General features: G+C 41.1%; 2 protein-coding genes across 2 annotated transcripts in view; one reads left to right on the plus strand and one right to left on the minus strand.

The window, feature by feature from the left end:
• Nucleotides 1-923, plus strand: part of SODALDRAFT_341980 (SNO glutamine amidotransferase) — a 1,629-nt gene extending 706 nt beyond the window's left edge. The window contains exon 2 of the mRNA XM_028613060.1: nucleotides 37-923. Within this exon, the coding sequence (XP_028470467.1) occupies nucleotides 37-694 (658 nt within the window). The 3' untranslated portion in view covers nucleotides 695-923. The remainder of the gene's footprint in view (nucleotides 1-36) is intronic.
• Nucleotides 924-1,333: 410 nt separating this feature from the next.
• SODALDRAFT_319286 (hypothetical protein) lies at nucleotides 1,334-3,420 on the minus strand (the record flags this gene model as incomplete). The annotated part of the gene is made up of 3 exons (XM_028609445.1): nucleotides 1,334-2,084; nucleotides 2,168-2,773; nucleotides 2,927-3,420. 3 exons carry the CDS (start codon nucleotides 3,418-3,420, stop codon nucleotides 1,334-1,336), a joined length of 1,851 nt encoding a protein of 616 aa, XP_028470468.1.
• Nucleotides 3,421-21,979: the final 18,559 nt, after the last annotated feature.

The following is a 21,979-nucleotide window of genomic DNA, read 5'->3' on the forward strand; positions in this document are numbered from 1 at the left end:
GTCTCTACTTTTGTTCTCTGCTAAGTACCCCAACAGGCACAGGAGAAACCCCGTCTGGGGGACTTGCGCAGGCGCCATCCTTCTCGCCGACGAAGCCAACGCCACCTCCACCAAAAAAGGCGGCCAGGCCCTCATAGGCGGCCTTTCCGTCCGCGTCCACCGGAACCACTTCGGCCGCCAAGTCGAGAGCTTCATCGCCGACCTCGACCTCCCTTTCCTCTCCTCTTCTCCGTCGGCCGAGGCCCAGCAGCCAGAAGCAGAAGTAGAAACAGCAGCAGCAGCATCATCATCATCCCCTTCTACGCCATCACCATTCCAAGCCGTCTTCATCCGCGCCCCCATCGTCGAAGCCATCCTCCCCATCGCCTCCGAGAGCACCGAGGGTGGCGCTGAGTCAGGGGCCTCGCCCCTCCCAGTCCGCCCGCCCGTCGAAACCCTCGCCGTCCTCCCCGGTCGGAAGCACAGGGCCGGCTTTTCTCGGCCCAGCGAGAGCGACGCCCCCGATGCCATCGGCGATATCGTAGCCGTGCGCCAGGGGAATGTCTTTGCGACCAGTTTCCATCCGGAGCTGACGGACGATGTGCGCATCCATGTGTGGTGGCTTCGGGAGGTTGTCCGGGCTGTTGAAGCGGCAGCGGACGAAGGGGTGGGCGGCGAGAAGACGAGGGGTCCCGTTCCTGTGACGAGTGTATGAGATGAACGTTTTGCCGGTTTTTTTGGATGATGCCATCGCACGGGCGGAATTTAGGTGTCGAGTGGCGCATAGAGTCGGTTTCTCCGGGGGGCGCGGGCCCTCTGTGAGTTCTCACCCCCCATCTGAGGCGCTTTGCGATCGCTAACCTGTGCTCACAGTTTTGCCGGCCTCGTCTCCTTGGTTGAACCTTATACAGTTTCCTGTTCCTCCCAGCCTCCCTATCCCTCGTGTGAATGCTGCTCGGAGCGAAGCTAATCTTGAGTTCCTTTATCACGTGACGCAACGTAAAGTGTCGGTTTTGCTTTTCTTTATCGTAGCCGGGATATTTCTTAAAAGCCTCTTCGACAGCCTGTAAGAGGCCATCAAGAAATATCCCGTCGAAGAGGCTATCAAGAAATATCCCGGCTACGATGAAGAAAAGCAAAACCGACACTTTACGTTGCGTCACGTGATGAAGGAACTCAAGATTAGCTTCGCTCCGAGCAGTATTCACACGAAGGGGTCGGTAAGTTGGTTTTATGCTAGAACTATGAAGCGTCGTTCCAACGGATGTGGCAGTGCCCATCCACGTCTCACGAGCTCATAGATACAACTATACAGTAGACATCAATTACAGCCTCGTTAGACATTATATTGCCTTCACTCCTTCGGCTCGAATTCTTCGTCCTCCTCCTCATCCCTCTCTCCCTCCACCTCATCTTCCTCAATGCTCCAATCCCGGAACCCCGTCCCCCGTACCCAGCTGACCCCCTTCCTCCACCCAGCCTCCCGCATCGCCCCCGCATCCCGCTCGTACACCACCCCGGTAACTATCAAGGCGGCAACAAAAACCCACACATCCCCGCCCTTCATCCCCCTCCACCACCTCCTCTTAACGCCCACCTTCCAGAGCGAATCCACGCTCGCCCTCGCCGAGTACAGGAACGCCGCCCGGCCCCTCCTCCGGTCCGCCCACGCCCACAACCCCGCCGCGAACCCGCCGAGGAAGAAACGCAGCCGCGGGAGGAAGTGCCGCGGGAACCACTGCTGGAAGAAGCAGACGGACGCCCACGCCGTGGACAGCGCGCCCGCGAGGAAGCTCGACGTGCGGAGCGCCCGCGCCAGCACGCCCTGCAGCGTCGCCAGCGGCGCGTGGTAGAAGAGTTTCCGCCCGCCGCCGGGAAGGAGGGCCAGCGCGGCGTACAGGCCCAGGAAGAGGCGGGCGAGCGGCGGGAACGAGCCGAGCCAGAACTGCAGGTAGGTGCGGAGACAGGACGGGTCGGAGGGGTGGAGTGTCGCGCAGGAGAGCGATGTGATGATGGGGTGGGCCAACGAGGTCAGAGGTCTTACGGCTGAAAGAGATAGCGGGAGAGTCTCCTTGTCGGGGAAGAGTGTCGGTGAGATGTAAGGTCTACCGAGACGTTAGTCTGAGAAGCGGGGATGGGATGGGGGGAGATAATAGGGGGCAGAAATAAATAAAAAAGTTGAACGTACGGCCAGTCGAGACGTGCCATCCGGGCAAGACTATCCACAATATCATACGCGCTAGGCCACGTAATATGGCTCGGATACCCCTCCGGCCTGGGGTGCAGATACGCCGTCGAACCCCCGACGATAAACTTGCCAATCGGCTCCGGGAAGCAGTCGCGATCAAAGACGAAGGCATGAAACAACTGGCCGAGGGCAAAAGGCTGGAGGAGCCAGCTGCCCCACCACCAGGGCCGCTCGCGCTTGAGGCGGCCGCCGTTCTTCCAGCCCCAGACGAGGCCCTCGCCCTCGCACAGGTTCCAGGCGAACTCGAGGGCGCGGAACAGGGCGAAGACGGCGACGGAGACGCGGAGCTTCTGGGCCGGGTAGATGCCGAGGGCGAGGCCGGCGAGGGAGGCGCCGACGGCGGGGGCGAAGGGCGAGGTCAGGGTGGCGGCGGCGCGGGGGTTGCGGAGGCGGAAGGGCCGAGCGGCGTCGTCGAGGAGGTGCATGCGCAGGCGGGTGAGGAAGCGGAAGAGGACGCGGTAGAGGAGGAGGATGGTGGAGAGGGAGAGGGAGAGGCGGAAAGTCGACGATTTGTGGAGCGGTTGTTTCTTGGAGGATGTGTTGGGTCTGTTTGGGGTTTGTTAGCGATCGATGCCTTGCCCTCTTTCAACAGCGCAGTGGCGCAGAAAGGAACAAACAAAATGGAAGAAAACGAAAATGAAAAGAAAGAAGGAAGGAATGAAAGAAAGAAAAGGGGAAGGGAAGGGATGTAAGACATACTCTTTCTTGCCGGCTACCCTACTAGCCAGCGCTTCAAAGGTCTTCATGGCACCCGCAGTCCCTAGAAACACCCGCAGCGATTCCCTAACGGCCCGTGTATTATAACTGTCCCCATTACCGCTACCATTACCACCGCCACTACCTCCCGCGTTGTCCACAGCAGCCGGCTGTCCCTTCTTCCCCCTCCCATCGGAACCCTCGATGATGCGCTCGACGGTGGCTACCGAGGGCGCGGCACGGCGCAGGACGCGGGGACGCGACAGGATATACTTGTGGAGAATGGCATATTCGCGAGCGGAGATGGTGTAGCGCAGGGCATTGCGGAGGATGGGGTCGGTGACGCTCTTTGCCGTCAGGGTACGCGACAGAGATTTCGGGGATGAAGACGACGACGAGGAGCGGGCGAGTGGCTGGGTGGAAGAGGAAGGGGAAGAAGATGGGGGTGCCCCGGAGAGGACGCCTGGCCCCGGGTTTGCGACGGCAGCCGAGGCCATTAAGTGGATGGGTTGAAAAAGCGCCCCTTTTGACCCTTCTTCTTCTTTTCGTATTCCCAATGTTGGTTGAGATGCGGCGATGGGGCGTATCGTGGACGTATGTGGGTGCTGGAGGGGACGTGATGAGATGCACCTGGGTTCGTTAAGATGACCTCCTGCACAGACAATTTTCGTCAAGCTGTCAAACGATACAGGAGAGGCGCCCGTGTATCGATTTTGGACGTTTGTGTCGCTTGGTTGATGACAGGATGTAAAGGCGATTGGATATCGTAAGTGAAGATTTCGATTCTTCGAGGGAGACACGTGAGGAGCGAGGACGCGAGGAAGAGGGGGGGAAAAGGAGAATTAAGTTGAGCAAGGGAGGGTGGTATTGGTTCTTCCTCCTCTTGATCACAGGTCAAAAGAAGAAATTATGAGTGGAGGGAGAGAAGACCTGGTGCTGGTATTGGGGGAGAGAAGCTGGTGGTGTGCTTTGCTTCTGGGGGGGAACAGGGAAAAAGGGAGGGAAATGGGAAGGAAATGATGACATGTGCCTCGGCTCTTACTGTGTTTGGCATGAGCATACTACCTACATCTACAGTAAGGGTTGCAGAGTGCATTAGGTACCTTAAGGTACGTATGACATATAGACACTGTGTATCTAAGGTCGGCATGACATTCACGCACCTCTCTCTGTACCTATATGAAGGTAATTAAACCCCACCTTGCATTTGGTATATGTACATCCTAATATACTATATAACCCCTGAAAAAACGTATAAAGTGGTACCTTCGCAGTCTACCCTTTTAGGAAAATTAAGAGGGTTCGAGAAACGTACCTGCACTAATAATAAAAAGTTTATAATACTACTATAGGATATCGTGAAGTTAATCCGAAATCCATTAATAGCTATTTACTATACGAAAAGATTTAATTACTACTTAGAATTCTTATATAAGAAGTGTTTTCTGCTTTTTTTTAGGGCTAATACGATACCTTAAAAGCTACCGTGGCTTTTATATAGTTATACCTAAACGTATAAAAGGAATTAAGGGAAGTATAGAAGTATAAACTGCCTATATTGATAACCCTAATCCGGATCCGATTCTAATCTATAATTAATACTAGGTTCGAATAGCGAAAATCTTAGCTAAAATAGCCCTTAAGTTCCCGAGTAGTCCTAAGAAGAGAATAAGGATAAGTGTTAAGAAGGATATATAAATCTACCCCGAAGGGATAAGGACTAGAGGGTAATAGGGAGTGACAGATAAGGATCGTAGTCTTATATAAGGGGAGGCTAACTATAGGTTAACTGGTGATTAATAGGATAAGTATCTAAAGGTAGGTGGTAGTATAGAGGAGAGATAATCGCTAACCCCTTCCTTCTAGAATAGTCTAGCTCCCCGTCTTATATAATAAATATCCACTTATTAGTTAGCTGGTAGTCCACTACTATATCCTAGTACCTCCTAAGTCTTCCTTATATCCTATACCTAACAGGCTACTCCTTCCTAGAATAAGGCCTATCCTTAGGCTATAGCTAGTTACGGAGTATCTATAGGGTAGGTAGTAATTATCGGGTAAGGCGAGTGGGTTAATAGTACTATCGGTGATACGTGGGTCGGAGCTTAAAGAAAATAAAGCCGTAGGTAATCCACCGTTAAGTGACGGTGGAGCTAAAGGCTTAAAATATATCCTAACCTTAAATAGTGGTACTAAAGGATATTTTTAGAAGAAGAGAATAAAGAGAAAATTCCTTACGAAGTGTGCTATTTTAAGCACTTTAGGTATATATAAGGGCGTGGAAAGAACTACTATAGGTAGCTAACTATTAATTAGACGGTGGTTTATAGGGATTTATTATAAAAAATAAGTCTATAAGGGATATATCCTTATATAATAACAGGTATAAAATAAAAGTTTGAAGCAGCTACTTACCCACTATTAGATAGTAGTAGTGTTATTAAACGGTTAATATCTTCCCGTTTATTAAACGCGTTCGTATTATTTATTCCGTGAATAGGGAAATACATTACCGGTAATAAAGGCGTGCCTGCCCTTTTATACGTGAATAGTAAAACGGCAGGCATAATAAGTGGGTCCTCACTATTATATAGAGGATCTTTTCGGCTATAGGCCTCTTTTCCTTTTCTTCTTCTTTTTCCCCTCTTTAGGCTCCCTAAAGAGGTTATAAGTATCCCCCCCCCTTATTTATAAGAGGCTATAGGCGGCGTTATATAGTCGGGGCTAGAGCAGAAGAGGTGGCGGTTTAGCAGAGGGCTAACTAGTAGCTAACGTGTATACAGTTTTTCTTTTAGCGTATATAAGTCTATTTTTCGTTACGAGTCTCCTATCGGTATATATAATTTAACTTCGAAGGAGAGTAATAGCTGGATAGCGGTTAGATAAAACTGATATAGAATAGATTAATAGAGAAGGTTTATAGTTAAGTGAATCTTTACTAAGCTCTATAAGTGCCTTTAGATTTATAGTAGGAATATAGGTAATAGCTAATTAGCTATAGGATAACTATACCTCCTAAGGGAAGTCGTGGTGGTAGTATAGCAAAAACTCCTAAATAGCCTTGTCCTAAGAAAAATAGTACTACAGGCATTTAACAGGGGACTAGCGGTAAGGCGTCTAGTACTTAAGGTACGGATATAGAAAATAATAATACCTCGGCGCCCCTAAGTCTAGTTAGTAGAGAAACACCTAGTAGTTAGTAGTAGACTAGCTATAACGTTAGTAGTAGGAATAATACCAATATCGGTAATTTAAATAATAGTTCTACTACTAGAATAATAGGACGGTCGAGTTAGGTAATAGTAGACTAGCTAGTATATCCCGGGTATACACTTTGTATCCTCCCGTAGAATAAGGATATAATCCGTTTCTAGTTCCGTGCGTGCGGTGTGTTAGTCGAATAACGAAGTGGCACCCTAGTAGTAGTTAAGTTCCCTCGTGTAGTTATAGAGATTATAAGTAAAGTGGTTAAGTAGGGAATAATAAGTAATCAGCTGCTAACTTAGTATAATAGCGGCCTCGCTTAAATATATATATTATATAGAATAGGGATTAAAACCCTGTATAAAGGTATATTAGTTAGTGTATAGCTATTCCACTGCTAATTAATTATAGATACTATATATATAGTTAGATAAAATTATACGTCTTTATAACGTGATTAAATAACACTAGTATAAGGCAGATACGAGCCAAAGGTATATATTTATAAGTTAACTATTAGGTAATAATTCTAAACATAATATACAACGAATTATAGTATTTACAGCGTCTAGGTAAACGTGTATTAAATTATAAGAAAATATAGCAATCAGATTAAAAGCGCCCCGCGGCTAAGCTCGAGGAGGAATATTAAGAGTAAGTTTAGCGGTAGTTAATTATAGCCGAGCGGTAGGCTAGTAGTAGCGTAGCGGTTACTAATATACTACGATAACTAGTAATACTATAAGAAAAGCGGAATAAAGATTCCAGCGCCTAAGTATCTTTCGTTAGGTTACTTCGGGATAGGCAGAAATCCCTAACCGATAAAATTATTATAGGTTAACTAGTGGTTAACTTATAAAGATAAGGCTAATAATTATATAGGAATTTAGAAATCGGCTAAAGGATCTAAACAGTCAGGCACTTAATAATAGCGGAACCACTATTATTACTCTAGTACCTAGGCCACCCCCTCCTCCGGTAAATAATAACTATAGTGATATTATAGATAAGGAGGATAATAAGGGAGTCCCTACTAGTGACTAATAGGTGGGTAATTCCCCTTATTCTCCTAACTTATAACCTATTACTAATTAGTTATTATAAGGGTGGGTATTATAATTTTAACGATATCGTGGATTAAGAGGTAATCCGTAATTAGTTAGGGTTAGGTTTATTAGGCTTAGACTAATAAAAAGTACCGGGTTTAGACCGGTGCTAAAAGAATAGATAACGTACGAATATCTAGCATCTAGTAGGAGATTAGCGTCTGGGTTTAGACTAGAACACGAATATTATCGCTAGGTTTAGACTAGCTAGAAGAAAATATAGGCTTTGGGTTTAGATTATTAGCTAATAGGTAAATAACTAGGACTTAGCGGTTATATATATTTTACTTTAATATAAAGTCCGTAAATAGCGGCTAATAATAATAAAAAGACCGTAAATAGGCGGCTAGAGATTATTAGCTATAAAATAGTAATATAAAGGAATATAGTTAATTTAATAAAATAATAGTATTACTATACCGCTAATAACTATAAATTAGCAGTTACCTAATTAAAGAGGTACTCCGTAACTAAATCTTTATAAAGATATAACTTAGGTTCCTAAGTATTTTCTTCTACAGGATAACCTTCCTACTTAATAAGAAATTCGCGGTAGCGGCGCTTAGAGTTCTAGCGTATACCTAAAATCCTTTTAACCTTAAACTTATTCTCCTCTTCCGCTTTAATATCTAATAGCTGCTTAGCCGGCGCTCTACGGCTATCTTAGTTAAAAGGCTTAAGTAAACTAATAGGGAAAACGTTATAAATCCGAAGATACTTAGGAAGGTCGACCTTATAAGCTAACCGGTGATCACCTATTACCTTAATAATCTTAAAAGGCCCGATGTATTTATATAATAATTTTCGACTTAGGCGTATAATTTTTATGTTTTTAGTAGATACTAAAACCTTATCGTGTAAATAAAACTCCTTTAGCGTGTGTTTACAGTTATAATAGTTAGCTATTACCCGATTACTAAGTAATAGTTATTTATAGATTGATATATGGTTAAGAGATAGTTATTTTACTCTCTCTTCTACTAATGTAAAGGGCTATTTAACTTATAGTATAGGAGTATAGGGGCCGCGCGGGTTATAACCTATTAGGGCCTTAGCGGGTAAATAACGAGTAACGGAACACTATAATGTATTATATATACATTCGGTAAGGTCTAAAAGATTAACCTAAGTATCTTATTATTATATAGCGTAGGAGCGAAGGTAATACTCGAGAATTTAGTTACTACGTTCGGTTTAGCTATTAGGCTACGGGTAGTATATAGTGGAAAGGCGGCGTTTAACTTATAGTAAGCCGTATAGCGTGCGCTAAAAAGCACTTATAAAAAGACTTCCACGGTCGGAGATAATACCGTCGGGTAAACTATACACCTTAAAAATATAGTGCTATAAGGTAATCGCTAACCCCTTAGCTATAAGCTTACTAAAGGTAGGAATAAAAAGGGAATATTTAGTTAGTCTATAGATAACTATAAGAATAGTATCTTTCTACTTACCCCCCGGCCACTTAATAGGTAGTAGGCCGGTAATAAAATCTATTAAAATTTACTAAAATAGTTAGGTCGGAATAGGTAAAGGGGCTAGTTCGCTATAAGGAGTATAAGTACGAGATTTAGTATATTAATAAAAAGGGCAGCTAAGTACCTACTAGCGAATATCCATCGATATTCTCGGCTAATAAAAAGATTATTAGATTCGTTTTAATATCTTTATAATTCCCTAGTAACCTATAATCGGGTTATCGTGGTATAATTAAAGGATTATTAACTAAAGCTTAGAAGATCGAGGAATATAGACCTTACCGCAGAATCGAATAAGACTATCGATACTATAGGTCTATAGATTAGGCTCTCGCTAATTAACTATTAACTATCTACTAGAAATAAGAAAATTATCTTCTTTTTAAGCTTAGTGAATATCGTTAAGGATATTAGGTAGCTATTAGTTATCCGGTACTCGGGCGGGGGCTACTCGAAATTTAGATATAAAAGTATCTAGCACCTCCTAAGTAGTAATAAGACGTTTATTAGAAGTAAGAAGATAGAGAGAATTTCGTGAGAGACCGTTAGCAGAGTTCTTATTACCCGGTTAGTAAATAATACGAATATTATAAATACCTAATTTGTTAAGCTAGCGTATATATTTATTACTAAGCTTAGGTTTATCTAGTAGCGTCTAATAATTAAGGTAGTCTGTTAGGACGTTAATAGTGGAGGCGCTATAGAGTAAGTAGTAACGCTAATAGCGACACGCCTCTATAATAGCTATAAGCTTAGTATCCGGAGTAGTATACTTTAATTTAGCGCCTTTAAGCTTATATAAAAGGAAAGTAACTAGGTGCTAGACGCGGTCCTTTAGTTAACTTAGAATGGTATTAATAGTAAAATTAGAAGTATTAGTTTTAAGGCGTGTTAGTAATAAGGGGTTAAAATACTGTGAAACGGGTATAGAAAGAAAAGTATCCTTAAATTATTTAAAAGCACGATAAAAATCTTTTAGTGGTTCGGCTAGTATATAGCCGCCGGTCCGTAATTAGTCCGCGAATAGTCGTATAATTTTAGAGTAATTATAAATAAAATGCCGGTAAAACCCTATAAATCCTAAAAAGACTTGAATTTCGGGAATAGTTATAGGCTGTGGCTAATTAATAATCGTATCTATATAATTAGGGTCTATCTTAATACCTATTAGGCTATAGCGGAACCCTAGGAAGTCTACTTTATTAATTTTAAGTTTATATTTTTCAGTATTTACGTATAAGTCCTATTCGCGTAATCTACGTAGGACCTACTTAATATACCGCCGGTGCTTAGTAAGGGAACGACTATAGATAAGGATATTATCTAAATAAACGATATAAATAGTGTTAATAAGACCGGAGAGTGCTTAGTTAATATACCGTTAAAGCGTAGCGGGGGTATTAGTAAGTCTAAAAGACATAATAAGGTATTCGAAGTAATTATATTTCGTGCGAAAAGCTATTTTCTATTCGTTACCTTCTGTTACGGCCAACAAGCCCAATATGCAGGAAACCCCGACAGAAATACTGGAAATCACGTGGGGGCTTACGTGACTAAAAGACCAGGGTGGAACGACGGAGCGTAGGACTCGGAACGCTCCCGCGTTCTAGGAATAAGGGAGCGTCTAGAACTATAACTCTCTAACGCTCCTAATGATCTAAGAATATATAGCTAGAGGAAGTCATAGATAGTATTACTATATATACTAGAGTATTCTAGGTCTTACTTCTACTAGGGAACGAGATATCGATTAATCTAAGTCTTCACCTAGACTATTATTCTACGCTTAAACCTACCTTATAAAGAAGACGCCTAGTCTTTACGATATAACTACGACTAGACCACTACGAACGATAGTTACTGCTCTTTAGTTAATATTCTCTTCTTATTTTAAACTAAAACCTCGACGCTAGTCCCCTATCGTCCGCTATACTATAGAGGACCAGAAGCCGTCATAACACCTTTCTTAATTCGAAGTCGATAATAAGTATCCTTAAGGTCTAATTTACTATAGATTTTTAATTTAATTAAACGATTAAGTATCTCGCTAATTAATAGTAGGGGAGTATAGTCCTTCCTAGTAATCTTATTAAGGGCGCGGTAGTCGATATATTAACGTAACTTACTATTTTTCTTTAGAATAAATAACACGGGGGCGCTAGCTAGACTACTAGAGAGTCGTATCCACTAATTACCTAAAGTATTAGTAAGATATTCGCGGAGGACTTATAGCTTAGTATTAGATAAAGAGTAAATTAGTCTAAATAGTAGGTATTTATTATCCTTTAGTTAAATAGTATAATCCTATTATTAGTGACTAGGAAGTAACGCTACTCGATCGATATTAAAAATATCTTTAAACTCGTGATAAATAGTGGGAATATTACGTAAATAGGGAGGAATATCAGAATTAACGGTTAGATTATTAGGCTCCTCCTATTAAGTAGCCGATAATATAACTCTATTAATCCGTGGTAAAGAAGAAAGATATTCGTTTATAGATAAAATAATAGTATAATACGCGTTACGTTTAGCCGAATATATCTATTTCGGTGTAAAGATAAGAGAAAAATAATCGGGGGATAAAAGGTAAATCCACTCGTTAGTCCGCTAGTTAATAGCAGGGTTAACGGCGTGGAGCTAAGTACCGCCTAGAATAATTTTATATTTTATATTCGTATTAATATCGATAATTCGAGATTTCTCCTTCTATAGTTTAGTAACCGACTAACTATTAGTCGCCTTAAAAAGTATAGTAGTAGTACCGTAAGTCCGAATCTAGATATCGGCTCTACTTAAAGTCTAAGAGAGATTTTATACTAGGTTAGCCGCTAAGCTATTAATAGCTCCTAAAAAAGAACGGTTAATTAGACTAAATTCTATACCACTATTAAGTAAAGCTAGGATCTTAATCTATGCTTTACCCTGCTATAGACTAACTTTAACCTCCACGCTAAAGCTAGTAGTGCTCGGCTATAGCGGGGATAGTTCTTAATCGTTATTATTATATAACTCTATAATATAGGCAGGGATAAGGATAGTGTTAGAGCTAGTAATAGGAGGAGGTTTAGTTAGACTATTAGTAGTCTGCTATTAGCTAGATAAAAAAGAACGTCTTTACGGGTAAGTATTAGCGTAATAGCCCTTCGCACGATATTTAAAATAAGTAATCTTACTAATAGGACGATAAATTAGAGGTATAGAAGTAGGCTAAGTATTCTGCTATTAGGTAGTAATAATATTAGTAGCGTTATTATAGGAACGCTTAATTCCCCGGAAATTATTATTACGACTATAATATTAAGAACGATTATTATGCGACTAGTAATTAACTACGTATTTACTACTTTTAGTAAAAACTGATTTAGCCTATTTAGCCCGTTAATCTAATTTACGATACGTTATAGGTAAGCCGCCTAATATAATCTAAGGGCGTAAATTATCTTATAATTTTATAATTATAGAAGTAATACCGATAATCTCCGGTAAGGGAATAAGGAGCTCGGATTCGAGTAATCGCTACTTGGCTTTAAAATTATCGTAGGATTAACGGGGACCCTACCGTAAGTCCTTATAGAATATACGTTAAACCGCCAGTAAAACTCGAGTATCACTATCTAGTATCTAATCGCGGAGCTAAGCTAAAAGTTCGTCCTAAGATAGCCTACCGTTAGGCTACTATCGGTCGGCTTCTAAGTTATAATCCTATTATAAAGAGGGTACAAGGCACTATATAGTAAAAATAATACGGTTAGTGTTATCGTTAAAAGTAGGGTTAATAATACGAATCTACTATATCTACGTAATAAAAGATTTATATTAAGCCTATAAGGCAGCGGAAAAATAGGGATTTAGTATATTAAGTCTCGAAAAAGCAGGGTTCTCCGAAGTAATCGGCTATAGAGTAGCGGCTATCTAGATAGGAATAAGTTAATAATTTTAAATAGGTTAGTAGGGCTATAAAGCCTAACTAGATACTATAGGTATATTAGGCGGGGGTATAGCTAAATTACTAGGAGTTAGGGGTAAGGGATATAAATATATAGTCACCTAACTAAAATCGTCAGCATTATTCGCCTACTATTAAGTAGCGGCTATATTATCGGCACATTACTACCGAACGTTCTTTAACTAATCGTATAGCTATTATTAACGCTAGCGCTCTTATTTACGAGCCTGCTATTCTTATCTCTCTTATTTAAGCTATATATTCTCTTTAGCTAATAGATCTTCTAGCTCCTTAAGGCTAGGTAACTACGGTTTAACTAGTAATTAGGGTCGGGAATATAAAATTAAAGGTAAACGATTCTCTTAATCTTATTAACTTCCCGTATATAGCTAATTCAGGTTAATACCTATCGTGGTCTTATAAGGCCCTAAGCTAGTCTACGGTCAATCTATATCTATATCTATAGCACTAGATATATAAGGTGGAATCGGGGTATTCTCCGAGATTATAGGGCTAGGAGGAAAATTTAATTAAAACTCGGGTTAAAGACTAATAACACTACTTATACTACTAATTATCTATAGCCGAGTAGTGCTATTAGTGGCAGGGTTATAGTTAGTTAGCTATTCGGCCGCTAACGACGAAGATACTTAATTAGGCTAAGGATCGCTAATATAAATACGAATACTATCATCAGACTAAGCCTCTAATAGCCGATCATTATTCGACTATTAGGTCCTAGATATACCGAATCCTGCCTAATAGTCGCTATCTGCTTTTAAGCGATTATCTTATTAAAAAGGATATATAGGTCAACCCCGAAGGGATAAGGACTAAAGGGTGATAGAGAGTAATAGATAAGGATCGTAGTCCTATATAAGGGGAGGCCAACTATAGGTTAACTAGTAATTAATAGGATAAGTATCTTAAAGGTAAGTAGTAGTGTAGAGGAGAGATAATCGCTAACCCCTTCCTTCTAGAATAGTCCAGCTCCCCGTCTTATATAATAAATATCCACTTATCAGTCAGCCGGTAGTCTACTGCGTAGTCCACTGCCATATCCTGGTACCTCCTAAGTCTTCCTTATATCCTATACCTGATAATAAGGACGTTAATAACTCGGGGTATTTTAACGACTCCCACGACCCTATAAGGGAGGCATAAGCCGATTAACGCCGCCGTGAACTTAAGGAACGGCTTACTAATCCTCTAAAAACACCCCGCCACGTTAGTCTATACCTTCCCTTTTATTCCTTCGTTATTATTACGGCCGGCCGCCTAACATAGACCAACCCCATGGGTACACTGGTGTATATTCCACGGGACGGCCCTAGACGGGAAACAGCATAGGGTGACTCGGGGAGTCACGTGCCAAGTCACGTGTCACCAGGTACGGAGGTACTTAGTAGACCGTCCGGGACGGACCGGGGTCGATCACTCCGACGAAATAACTAATAAGTGATCGGTTATAACAGAATCACCTAGGCATAGCGACCACGTAAGGAATAGTCACTACAGGTAAGGAGGCACTATCACTATATAAACCAGAGTATCCTAGGTCTTACTTCTACTAGGGAATAAGATATCGATTAATCTAAGTCTTTACCTAGACTATTAGTCTACGCTTAACTCTACCTTATAAAGAAGACGCCTAGTCTTTACGACGTAACTACGACTAGATACTACGAACGATAGTTACTACTCTTTAGTTAATATCCTCTTCTTATTTTGAACTAAAACCCCGATGCTAGTCCCCTATCGTCCGCTATACTATAGAGGACCGGAAGCCGTCGTAACAGTTATATTCTAACCTATTAAAGCAGCAGGGTCGGTTTATTATATTTATTCCTTTTACCAATAGCTCTAAGGACTCCTCCGGGAACTCCTCCACCGAAAATACGCCTAGCCGGTCCTAGGTTTCGCCCGCTAAGTGTATAACCTATAAGGATCGTATACGTATTAATTACCTCTAATTCGAAATAAATAAGACGCAGGCTAAAGTCGTAAAAATCCTTAGATTAACTAAAAGACAGGTCTAATAGGCACTTAGCTCCTAACGCCTATAACGTGACTACTACCTTAAAGGATATAAGCGAGTTATACTATAGGCGTTTAAAGAGGCTCTTCGAGAGGCTATTTACACGCCCTTAAAGACTAAGAGGTTTATATCTCTAAATAAGCTTCGGTAAGCTATTCCTTTCCTTTAGAGCTTTAGCGATAAAGCTATCCAGAGTACTCTAGCAGCTATAGGTGCTAAAAGGGTGCTATAGCCTTATAAAATCGCTTTAGAAACCCGCGACCGCTAGAAACGCCTTACTTTTACCGATAAATACGCTTACTTATCGGTTAAAGATTAGAATAGATAGATCTAGACCGATAAGACTTCGGTTATAGGCGTGCCCACGAAGCGATATATCACGATCTTTACAGACGAGTATATCGACGATTTCCCTTATCCCAGGATACGGGGTAAGGGCTAGATATTCTAGGGCTATTTTACCGGAGGGTAAAAAGGGCCGGGTCTTATATAGAAAAAGGAATAGAAGACGATAAAAAGTGCTAATTTCTACGAGAAGATTCTTCCACTTCTACACTAATTTTAGTTAGAGGATCCGAATCGGATCCTCTAATAAGATAACCCTCGTATTCACACATCGAAATATACCCGGCGTTAGATTAGAGAGCGATAGGGTAATACCGTAACTACCCACTAGATTTAGTGACCTCCCTATAGCCCTAACCTTAATTCTATTAAGAACGTGTAGGCGTGGATAAAAAGATAGATAATAGATAACTATCCTTAACGCCCTACTAGATACGCCCTCGAAGCCGCTATATACGCTACGTAGGAGGTAGTTCCTATAGACTTATTAAAGGCGTCGGTTACTTCGATACCTTAGAGACTTTAATATATTAAGGAGCTATAAGGTATCGTATAGGCAGGACCACGATATAGTCTATAGGGGATCCAGGGGGGATCTACTCTATAACTAAGGGCTCCGGATATCGGGGACTTCGGGTATAAGGATATAATAAGGGTGGATACCGGAAAAGACCAGATAGGATCTAAATAATATAGTACCCATAACAGAGTCTTCACTACTAAAATTAAGGGCATAAAAGACTCTCCGAGATATAACTTAATAATACACACACACGAGATTTCTGCTCTACTAAGTTAATTATTCAAGTGCCTATTTAACGTGCGATAGTTATAAGCCCGGTGTATAATGCCTAAATAATAGATATCGGTAAGGCTACCCCTATTCTACTATAAAGAAGTAATCACGTCTATATAAGCACTCTTAAATAACTACTATCGACCTGATTAGAGTAATTAAGAGATTAATTAACCTACCTATTAGTTAACTGACCGATAAATGATAATCTAGTAAAGATATCTTCTAATATATCTAACGCCGAATAGAAGGCGGCCGCTACTACCCTCGTTAACTAAAGGGATTAGGTAGTTTAGGAGCGCGCCGTACGCGGTAAATCGGCCTCCTACTAGGATAACTACTTTAATCTAAAGCTAAGCGATAAGGAGGCTAACGCCTATCTCCTCCTTATACCTATACCCCTTAACGTTCGTAAATACGAAGCCCTCGCCGCGGACCCTAACGCGGAGGAGGCCACGGCTATTACCGTTACGGCTACTCCGTCTTCTACTATCACGCTAAAGGGCGATAAGGCCACGGATACTATAAAAGCCACGGCTACCACGGCCGCTACTATAGCCGCTACCACGGCGGCTGTAGCCGTAGGTAAGAAGAAGACGGCCGCCCGCCGGAAGGCTATAGCCGTAATAAAAGAACCACTGTTAAATGGGTAGTCGCAAAGAGTGAAAAGGTAGGGTCCAGTAAGGAACCAGGTGTGATCACGATAGGATTATAATGGGGTCAGAACGTGGGGGTAGCTAAAGAATCAGATTAATTGCTGGCCTCCCTTTAAAGGGGAGGCTCCCTCGCCCCTTAAGGCTACGCTTTACTCCTCGAGAGCTATTTATTTGCTTCCTCGAGGGCTGCCTTATTTGCTTTAAGGGACTACTCTATTTACTATATAATAACTTACTTTATTTATGCCTTAAGGGGTCTTAGACGGGGTATACCTGGACTCTTATAGGTTCACACTAGGGACCTATTATGACTACTGCTATAGGCACCTGATATAGCGACCTCCCCCGGATACTCTTGTCCTTAGGAGCGCCCGATCCGTACTGGCCTCTCGGCTCCTCCGAAAACCCAGCCTCCGAGTCCCTCTCTAAATTCCCCGATACCCCGAACCAGAGCCTTCTATAACAGGGACCCCGCTAAGTCCCCGCCTAGTTCCTACGCGGAGCCTTCCTCGGCTATAGCCCCGACCCGAGTATATTTCGTCGACTAAACTACTAAAGCTAATATCCTAGCCTAGACCCTAATAGGTTTTAGGGTAATTCCTTACCGGGCCTTCGGATTTACCCCTTTATCCTTCTGGGTTATCCCTTTTATCTATTTATAAAGACTCCCCGAGCTAGTATTATATAGGGCCTGTTATTATTCTTTCCGTGGATTTGTAGCTTCCTTCTTTATACTAAAAATAAGGGCCTATATAACTGCTATTAGGGGGATATCTCGTAATCCTGCCGTTATTCCTCTTTCTATTCTTTTCTTCCTCCTTTATACTTAATTTTTCGATCGTGCTGCCCTTTCTTAGTGAGTTCTGCCCTATCTAAGATATCGCGAACTAACGACTTACAGTCTTATTCTACTAATTAACTACTATCTTATAAGTACTCCTACATATTGTTTAGTCTATAATACTGGCTAACCACACGTCTAGGGTAGTCACTATACCTTCCTAGGAAAATAATAATAATAAAAACGCGCCGCTACTCCCGTGAGTATAACGCGGTCCTCTAAGATGATTAAGATTATAGTTACGGCGGCGACCTCGTAATCTGCTAGGCAGTCTGCCCCGTAGCCAGCTACGCTAGAGCCTCCTACTCCTACTACGGCTACGTCGTCGTCGACTACTACGCCGTCGGTCACTCCACGTTAAAGGGTAGTGGATATCGGTATAGGCGGGGATCTAAGGACCCCCTGTATACGTTATACGGGTAAGTTAGTGGCGATTAACTTTAAGGAAAAAACGTATACTATTAAGGCCGTAACGTGCCGCTATACCGATAATAGTCGGTGGACAAATAAGTGCCACTATTACTCTAAGTATAATAGCCTTAAATACCGCGTGGTAAATTATATATCTTCGTCGTCGTCCCGATACGCCTTTATTCCCCTTTATATCTCTTTATTATCCCTATAGCTATAGTCCCTCCATTTATAGACTACTCTGTGGTCCCGTTTTCTAATATATATAATAGCTCCCTATCGCCGGTAAGAACGCTACCGAGTAGCTATAAAAGGTTTTAGTTATCGCTATCGAGAAAGGTAGCCTAAACGAGAGTCGCCGTGTAAGTATTACTATATCCCTATTACGACGGCTTCCGGTCCTCTATAGTATAGCGGACGATAGGGGACTAACGTCGAGGTTTTAGTTCAAAATAAGAAGAGGATATTAACTAAAGAGCAGTAACTGTCGTTCCTAGTGATCTAATCGTAGTTATATCGTAAAGACTAGGCGTCTTCTTTATAAGGTAGGTTTAAGCGTAGAATAATAGTCCAGGTAAAGACTTAGATTAATCGATATCTTATTCTCTAGTAGAAATAAGACCTAAGATACTCTGGTATATATATACGTTCCTATTCCCTGGATCGATATTCTCCTATTATGATCCTCCCGGGATTATAGGTTATTCTGGATAATCTATCCAGATTATAGGGATCATCCATTAAGTCCCTCGATCTAGTAGTCACGTGTTTTCGCACATGACCCTCTTAATCCGCTTATCCTTCCTTTACTATATTCGTACCTAAGGCTTAGGGTTCCGTAGTAGGCCTATCCTCGGGCTTTGTTTTATTAGCCGTAATATTACCTCCCCTCCTCTAGGTTACTGTCCTAGTATCTATAAGTACGTGCCCCCCGCTCCTTAGTCTATTTCTTACTTCCCTCCTCACTAACCGTCCTTCCACTATATTAGGTCGCGTTAATAAATCTTCCTCGCGTTACCCTAAAACCGAGAGGCGTAACGTTCTTTTATAACTCTTTCTCCAGAACCCTTCCGCTATAGACCATCCTTATTCCTTCTATTCCGAAAAGAAGTTATCGTGCGCGACCTTATCCGACTCCTCCCGCTATCTTAGCTGCGTTAAAAATAATTAGTCCCGTTACGATACTAAGGGGCTAACCCCTTTATAACTACATAAGATCGGGGTTAATTATTCGAAGGTAGAGGCGGAACTCGAAGCCGCCGAAGACGAGCTTACGCAATCGATAGCCAAGGTTTAACGTTTAAGAAAATAGAAGAAACTATGGTTCGAGAAGATAATAAGGGCAGTCTCCCGAGGTATTGATAGTGTGGAGGAACTAGAGCGTATAGAGAGAGAAAAGGCCGACCGGGAGCGTGAGCGGCCCTTTAGTGGTCGTCCTCCTTCTCCGTCCTCCGAGCACCTTCCTAATAGGTTTATAGATAACTAGGATACTATATACTCGGATATAGTCTTATCTCCTTCGGTGCTAGCGGAGTTTGGTATGGTGCAGGGTACCGGTGATTCTTCGTAGACCGCGGTGTCCGGTTCTAGGTCCTGATAGTGTTTTATCGGTATTACTTTAGGAGTTACTTATAATAGATTAGGTTTTCTTTAGGTTCCTATATATTATCGCCGTGGTCGTAGTTTTTCCACTTAATAGAATATTAGGTGCCGTCTAGCGTCTTGTAATAGTCGAGGATTCGTTCTGCTTTATACACGTCGCTAGTATCGACCACGATCGTGTCTTATATTATTTTTATATTCTTTAGTCCTAGTTTAAGTAGTGAAATATAGAAATTATTATATATCCTTATTATCGGAGGTAGTAATAGAATATAGTTCGTATCTGAATTTTCCTCTAGGATTTCGAATAGTCCTAGTTTTTTAAAATCTAATTTATCGCTTAGTCGTTGTGTTTTTATATTTTTACGAATAAGGTAGACGCGGTCCCTTCTTAAAAGGGTTAGTCCCTTAATCCTTAATTACTTCGCGTACTTGCTTATTCGTGTTCTGACTATCTTTAGGTCGGTTCGTAGTTCTTCGTGTAGTTCTTTTATGCTTTTAACTATTTTTATTGCTTTTAGCGTATCTGGTCCTTCTAAAGGTTTCCTAAATACTATCGGATTATATCCGTAGTTTGCTTCGAATAGTGTTTTCTTTATTAACTTATTTAACGAGCTATTATATACGAATTATATAAGAGGTAGGTACTATACCTAATTATCTTATATATATCCTACATAGTATCGTAGGTATTATTCTAGGATTTAGTTTATAATTTCGGTTTATCCGTCGGTTATAGGGTGAAATGCTGTTAAGTACTTATATTTCGCCCTTACTTGGCTTATAACTGCTTTCTAGAAGTTATTCGTAAATAATTTATCTCTGTCTATAATAATCTTATATAGTATACTATAATCCCGGATTAGGCGGTCGAGGAAGATACTGGCTAGTTCCTCTGCTATAGTGTTTTTAATATATAGAATATAAAGAGTGTATTTCGTGAATCGGTCGATAATTACGAATACGCTATCGTAGGCGATTCTTATTACTAGATCTTTAGATATCGGAAATCCTATCACGAAGTCTATCGTAATCGACTCCTAAGGTCTATTTACTACTAGTAGTGGCTTTAGTAGTCCGTAAGGTTTATATCGGCTACTCTTTACTTTCTAGTAAATATCGTAATTACGAATAAAGTCCCTAACTCGTTCTTTAGTTCCTATATAGCCGTATTATTATCGTAATCGGCGGTAGGTCTAATAAACTCCTTAATATCTATATATTAGTAAGGCGTGTGCTTCTTCGAACGTGGTATCGGTTATCCGATTAATGCTATTTATTTCTCTGTTTTTAAGGGTAAGAGCTTCTCCTTCCTATTAGAGTATAGCTTATAGTTTAGGTGATTTATTAGGTGTTCCTAGTCGGCTAAGTACGTCTACGCGACTATTTTTGCTCCCTTTTATATATTGAATAGAGAAGTTGAATTCGGATAGGAATTCTGCCTATCGTATCTCCTATTAATTAAGAACCTTAGTAGTGGTGAATTATACAAGGTTCTTATAATCCGTGTAGACCTATACCGGGTATTTTATTCCTAATAGATACGGTCTCTATTCCTTAAAGGCTTTGATAATAGCTATTAGCTCTTTATCGTGGATCTAATAGTTAAGTTCCGGTCTACTGAGTTTTTTGGATATAAAGGCTATAGGATATAGTCTCCCTTCGGCGTCGTGTTACCCGAGTTATACTCCTAAAGCCTAGTCGGACGCGTTTATCTCGAGTTTATATTCTTTATCGGGGTCTAGTATTACTAAGATAGGTTCGCTAATAACCTTTTCTTTAAGGGCTTAGAATACTTCTTCTATTCTTTTATTCTAGTTAAAGTTAAGCCCTTTTTAGTTACTTTAGTTAAGGGGATAGTAATCTTACTATAGTCCTTAATAAATCGTTAATAATAGTTAACGAGTCCGAGGAAAGACTAAATATCGCGAATACTCTACGGCTATAGCTACTTAGAGATATATTAGATTTTTGCCTTATCTATATAGATTTTATTAGGTTGTATCGTATACCCTAAAAAGTTAACTTTTTACGTGTAGAATTACACTTTTTCTAGTTTAATTAGTAGATCGGCGTTTTATAGGAGCTATAGGATCGTGTGGATATATTATCGGTATTCTTTAAGTGTTTTAGAGAAGATAAGAATATTATCTAGGTATACTATAACGAAGTAGTCTAGATACTTCCTTAGGATATCGTTAATAAGTGTTTAGAACGATACCGGCGTATTTATTAATCTAAAGGGTATAAGGAGGTACTCGAAATATCCTCGCTTTATTCGGAATATTATTTTCCACTCTTCTTTTTCCTTAATCCTAATTAAGTTATAGGCTCTTTTTAAGTCGAGTACTATAAACTATTATACTCCAACTAGCTAATCTCGTATCTCCGAGATAAGAGGTAGTAAGTAACGGTTCTTAATAGTTATATCGTTAAGTTATTAATAGTCGATATATAGTCGTAGTTTACCGTTTTTCTTTAGTATAAATAGGATAGGGTATCCTGCTAATAACTATAATACTTTAATATAGCCTTTTACTAGTATTCCTTTAAGATATTCTTCTAAGGTATCTAATTTCTTTTAATTTATCCGTAGATTAGAAAGAATTTCGGTTGTATACCCTTTTTAA

This window comes from Sodiomyces alkalinus (genome assembly GCF_003711515.1).
Source record: "Sodiomyces alkalinus F11 unplaced genomic scaffold SODALscaffold_1, whole genome shotgun sequence".
Taxonomy (NCBI): domain Eukaryota; kingdom Fungi; phylum Ascomycota; class Sordariomycetes; order Glomerellales; family Plectosphaerellaceae; genus Sodiomyces; species Sodiomyces alkalinus.